Here is a 6,198-nt window from a genome sequence, read left to right on the forward strand (position 1 = left end):
CCTTGGCATTTAGGGTGTTTCTGCTGTTTTGACAGTGATTGTATCATGCATGACCTATTAACTTGTCTTGAAACCAGATCTGAACTAAAGGAGTTAGTTAGCTTTGGCTTTGATAATAGCACGTCCATGTCCATTTGCTGATTAATAATATAACTTTTTTTTGCCATTTTGTATTATTAAGTTGTTTGTTTCAGTGGTTAAATATAAATCACAGTAGTTCCACAGGTCCAGTACATTTCCAACCTGTATATCTCTCTGATAGATTTTGAGCTGTTTGTTTTGCTTAACAGTGGACTTTCCAACTACTGTTATCAAGCCCGCTGGTTTCCCAACTCTACTGCTGGGAAGTAACGCACCCCACAGGGGATTCACCCCTGGAACTCCTCCCACAGATTGAGCTAACCCTAGACAGGATAAAAGCCAGGGTTGGAGAGGGAAGGCACCATTACAGACCCAGAATAAGCGGTGGAGATGTGGGTCGGCAACTTGCTGTGTCTGGCCGCTCTGGCTGTAGCCCTCTCCTTACCTACACTATCTGATGGAGCTGCACTGCTAGTGTTGTCAGCTCCTAACCTGCTGCGTGTGGGCAGTAATGAGAACATCTTTGTGGAGTCTCAGGACCATGCAGGAGGTCCCCTGAATGTTAAGATCATGGTGAAGAACCACCCTACGCAGAGCAAAGAGCTAGCCTCTAAATCAGTGGTTCTGGATCAAGCAAACAACTTCCAGGCTATGACACAACTGGTCATCCCAGAGTGGGACCACTTTGTGGATGACCCCAAGCAGAAGCAGTATGTGGTCCTGCAGGCCCAGTTCCCTGACTGCCTCCTGGAGAAGGTTGTCCTGGTCTCCTTCCAGTCTGGATACATCTTCATCCAGACTGACAAGACCATTTACACTCCGGCCAGCACCGTCTACTACAGAGTGTTCTCAATGACTCCTGGCCTGGAGCCTCTGACCAGGGAGATATTTGAGGACAAGGTGGTCGCCACAAACAAAAATATCGCAGTCTCTGTGGAGATCATGACTCCTGAGAACACCACCATCTTCAGGGAGATCGTCACCCCAGACAAGGGAGTTAAATCTGGACAGTTCAATCTCCCTGCAATCGTCAGTTTCGGGACATGGCATGTAGTCACGAGGTTCCAGAGCACTCCTCAGAAGACCTTCTCATCTGAATTTGAGGTCAAGGAGTATGTTGTGCCCAGCTTTGAGGTTAGTCTGACCCCAACTAAATCCTTCTTCTACATTGATGACAAAGACCTGACTGTTGACATCACCGCCAGGTATCAATACGGTAAGGAAGTGACAGGGACAGGCTATGTGGTGTTTGGTGTCATCACAACAGAGAACGAGAAAAAGAGCTTCCCTGCCTCTCTGCAGAGAGTAGAGATCAAAGAAGGTAAAGGAGTGGCTTGTCTGAAAAAGGAACACATCACACAGACTTTCCCCAACATCAATGATCTGGTCAAACAGTCCATCTTCATATCAGTCAGCGTGTTAACAGAGGGTGGGGGTGAAATGGTAGAGGCAGAGAAGAGAGGGATCCAGATTGTCACTTCGCCATACACCATCCTCTTCAAGAGAATGCCCAAATACTTCAAACCTGGCATGCCCTTCGACGTCTCGGTTTACATTACGAATCCCGACAACTCTCCAGCAAGTGGAGTGGAGATTGAGGTGACTCCAGATAATGCTAAAGGGGTGACCTGCGCCATCGGTTTTGCCAAAATTACACTTAACACGTTGGCATCAGCCAGAGAGCTGGCAATCACTGTGAAGACCAAGGACCCGGCTATCCCCTACAACAGACAGGCGGAGGCCACCATGATGGCTCTCCCCTACAGAACTTCCACCGGGAACTTTCTCCATATCGGGGTTTGCTCTAATGTGCTGAAGATTGGAGACCCCATTAAGATCAACCTGAACCTGGGACCCACCCCCATACAAATCCATGACCTTACATACATGTTCCTGAGTAGAGGTCAGCTGGTGAAAGTGGGAAGATTCAAAAGACAGGGGAATGCGCTGGTGACACTGTCAGTGCCTCTCTCCAAGGAGATGCTTCCGTCGTTCCGCATCGTAGCGTACTACCATGTGGGAGCAGCTGACCTGGTGTCAGACTCTGTCTGGGTTGACATCAAGGTCTCCTGCATGGGCTCACTGAAAGTGACATCGACCAGGCCCAAGGCATCCTATGAGCCTCGTAAGGCTTTCAGTCTGACCATCACTGGAGACCCGGGAGCTAAAGTAGGACTGGTGGCTGTAGACAAGGGAGTCTACATTCTCAACAGCAAACACCGTCTCACACAGGCCAAGATCTGGGACACAATAGAGAAGCATGATACAGGCTGTACAGCTGGAGGGGGAGCAGACAATATGGGGGTGTTCTACGATGCTGGTCTGTTATTTGAGACCAACACTGCTAAAGGGACTGGGATCAGAACAGACCCCAGCTGTCCTGTTAGTTCTAGGCGGAGACGAGCAGTGACCATCAGTGACGTCATCACTAGTATGGCCAGTAAGTACAATGGTCTGGCCAAGGAGTGTTGTGTGGACGGGATGAGATACAACACCATGGGATATACCTGTGACAAACGGGCCCAGTACATCACAGATGGGGAGGTCTGCGTCCAAGCCTTCCTTGTGTGCTGCACTGAGATGGCCTCCAAGAAGGTAGAATCCAAACAGGATGCACTGCTGCTCTCACGCAGTGAGGAGGATGATGATGATGTGTACATGCGGTCTGAAGAGATTGGGTCTCGTCATCTGATCCCTGACAGCTGGATGTGGCAAGACACCAATCTACCTGAATGCCCTGCCCAAGACAACAACTGCGAGTCCACATCTTTAATAATGAACAACTTCCTAAGGAATTCCATCACCACCTGGCAAATAACAGCCATCAGCCTGTCTAAAACTCATGGCATCTGTGTGGCAGATCCGTTTGAGATGATAGTTCTAAAGGACTTCTTCATCGACCTCAAGCTGCCCTACTCAGCCGTCCGCAATGAACAGCTGGAGGTCAAAGCAATCCTCCACAACTACAGCGAAGACCCCATCACTGTGCGTGTGGAGCTGATGGAGAATGGCGAGGTGTGCAGCTCAGCAAGCAAGAAGGGTAAGTACAGGCAGGAAGTGAACATGGACGCCATGTCCACCCGGGTTGTCCCCTATGTCGTCATCCCTATGAAGCTGGGCATGCACTCCATTGAGGTCAAGGCATCTGTCGAAAACACTAACAGCAATGATGGGGTGAAGAGGGATCTGCGCGTTGTGGCAGAGGGAGTGCTGGTCAAGAAGGAAACCAACGTACTCCTGAACCCGGCTAAACATGGTGGTGAGCAGACGTCACACATACCCAGTGAAGTGCCCCGAAACCAGGTGCCAAACTCTGATGCTTACACACTGATCAGTGTGACAGGTGGAGAGCAGACCAGTGTGCTGGTGGAGCAGGCCATCAGTGGAGACTCTCTGGGCAGTCTGATAGTTCAGCCAGTCGGATCTGGGGAACAGAACATGATCTACATGACCCTGCCTGTCATTGCTACACACTACCTGGACAACACCAAAAAGTGGGAGGATATTGGCCTGGACAGACGGAACACAGCCATCAAGTACATCAACATTGGTTACCAACGTGAGCTGGCCTACCGTAAAGAAGATGGCTCCTACGCTGCCTGGGTCCAAAGACAGAGCAGCACCTGGCTGACAGCATACGTGGTGAAGGTGTTTGCCATGTCCAGTACATTAATCAGTGTTCAGGAAAACATGGTCTGTAGTGCTGTGAAGTGGCTGACCCTGAACACACAACAGCCAGGTGGCATCTTCAGTGAGTTTGCTCCTGTCATTCACGCAGAGATGACGGGTAACGTGAGGGGATCGGACAATGACGCCTCCATGACAGCTTTTGTTCTCATCGCCATGCAGGAAGCAAGCTCAATGTGTGCGCAGTCTGTCAACAGCCTACCAGGCAGTATGGTTAAGGCAGAAGCATACCTCGAGCAGCGTCTGCCCCACCTGACGAACCCCTATGCTGTAGCTATGACCTCCTATGCTCTGGCCAATGCGGAGAAACTCAACAAGGAGACCCTACTGAAGTTCGCCTCTCCACAGCTGGACCACTGGCCAGTCCCTGCTGGTCACCAGTACACGCTGGAGGCCACGTCATACGCCCTGCTTGCCCTGGTCAAGGTGAAGGCCTTCGAAGAGGCCGGTCCCGTAGTCAGGTGGCTCAACAAGCAGAAGAAGGTGGGAGGGGGATACGGATCCACACAGTCCACCATCATGGTGTTCCAGGCTGTGGCTGAGTATTGGAGCCACGTGAAGGACCTGAAATACTTTGACTTGTACATCAACCTAGAGGTGGCCGGCAGGGCATCAGTCACCAAGTGGTCCATCAACAACAAGAACCAGTTCCACACTCGTACAGACATGGTCAAGTCCATAGACAAGGACTTGATTGTAAGAGCCTCAGGAAATGGTGAGGCGACCTTGTCGGTGGTGAGACTGTACTATGCCCTGCCAGAGGAAAGGGACAGTGACTGTGAAAGCTTTGACCTCTCTGTCACCCTCACTAAGATGGACAAAACAAGCCACGAGGACGCCAAGGAGTCATTTATGCTCACTATTGAGGTGTTGTATCGTAACTCAGAGAGAGATGCGACCATGTCTATTCTGGACATCGGCTTGCCGACCGGCTTCATTGTAGACACAGACGATCTGAAAAAGTTGTCCAAGGGGAGGGAGCACTACATAAAGAGGTTTGAGATTAACAAAGTCCTGTCTGAAAAAGGATCTCTCATCCTATATCTGGACAAGGTGTCTCATAAGTTAGAAGACAGAATATCCTTTAAGATCCACAGAGTACAGGAAGTGGGAGTTCTACAGCCAGCTGCCATCTCTGTATATGAATACTACAACCAGAAGCACTGTGTGAAGTTCTACCACCCACAGAGGGAGGGTGGTACTCTGAGCAGACTGTCTCTTGGAGACGTGTGCACGTGTGCGGAAGAGAGCTGCAGTATGCAGAAGAAAGATTACCCAGATGTCAACCGCAACACTTCAGTGGTGTCCTAGGAGAACAGACATGGATAGAGTACTGGCCCTCACAACAAGAGTGCACGTCCAGAAACTACAGAGAAGTTTGTCTGGGCATTGATGAGTTCATCAACCAGATCACAACCTTTGGCTGCCCTGTTTAGTTTCTCTTCTTGCTTTGTTACATTTAAATATTTGTAATATTGCAATCCAGGTTGCATGCCCTGTCATAACTCATTGTAACCTATAGAGTGTATGGAGATGAGTTTGCCCACTTGGAATATATTCTATTAGAAACTGACCGGTAAATTATGTACAGCGTGCATAAATAATTTTCTCTTGAAAGTTAACATATGATGATGACGACTGCAAATGTCACACTTAAACCTTTAGGTGTACCATTTGTAGTTGTCATCGTCATTGATTACAATGACATTCACATTTCCATGGCTTTATTTTTGCACTAAAATGACCCTGCCTGCTGTAATAACCATGAAAGAAATGCATTAAAAAAACATATTTTCTCTTTCCTTTGTGTGCATATCACCAGTCTTTATGGGGATTTAATTGTTGTATTGGTTTTAAACACCAAACAAAGACATTTAAGTTTAAGGTTGAGTGGGATGTTTTTGTTCACTATTTGAGCACCAGAATGTCCAAATATCTCATTCTGGTCCATATGGCAAGTCAGTCAGAGTACTAAATATCTTTCAGCACTTCATCATTGTTTTTACCAAATGCGATCAGGATTAGCAAACATTTCTCCTGCCCCATATGGCACTAAGCAAATAAGATGAACTGTATAGAAATTAGTCAGGGTAATAGACACTTTCATCACTGCTTTTACCGATGTGGAAACTTGTTTATAGAAACAAGATCATTTATAATCAGGGGTTCATTTATTATGAGCAAGGGTTTGACATTAGGGTTGCAGACCAAGGACACTGACCCTTACCAGGAGGAAGTGTCTCTCTCCATGAACTGAAAGAGAGGCTCCTTTGTAGGGCTAGCCCCTCCCTCAGAACAATTAACACTAATTAATTAAGCAATTACCTATTCAAACCTACATTTTCCAGTCAGCTACTTTGTGACCACTGTGGTTGGGCCACCCCCATGGGATGTGGGCCATGAGACCTCCCAAACAGCAACTCCATAACA

The 6,198-nt window shown here is 48.2% G+C and overlaps 1 protein-coding gene across 1 annotated transcript; it reads left to right on the forward strand.

Annotated features, from left to right (window-relative positions):
* The first annotated feature begins 436 nt into the window (after window positions 1-436).
* On the forward strand, window positions 437-5,570 carry LOC106605128 (complement C3). Its single transcript, XM_045718376.1, has one exon. The coding sequence runs from the start codon at window positions 472-474 to the stop codon at window positions 5,077-5,079; it is 4,608 nt and encodes a 1,535-aa protein (XP_045574332.1). The 5' UTR covers window positions 437-471; the 3' UTR covers window positions 5,080-5,570.
* The last annotated feature ends 628 nt before the right edge of the window (window positions 5,571-6,198 follow it).

This window comes from Salmo salar, chromosome ssa05, assembly GCF_905237065.1.
Source record: "Salmo salar chromosome ssa05, Ssal_v3.1, whole genome shotgun sequence".
Classification (NCBI taxonomy): domain Eukaryota; kingdom Metazoa; phylum Chordata; class Actinopteri; order Salmoniformes; family Salmonidae; genus Salmo; species Salmo salar.

Excerpts from the sequence above, each read along its gene's own strand:
- LOC106605128 (XM_045718376.1), top strand. The coding sequence starts at position 472 with ATGTGGGTCGGCAACTTGCTGTGTCTGGCCGCTCTGGCTGTAGCCCTC.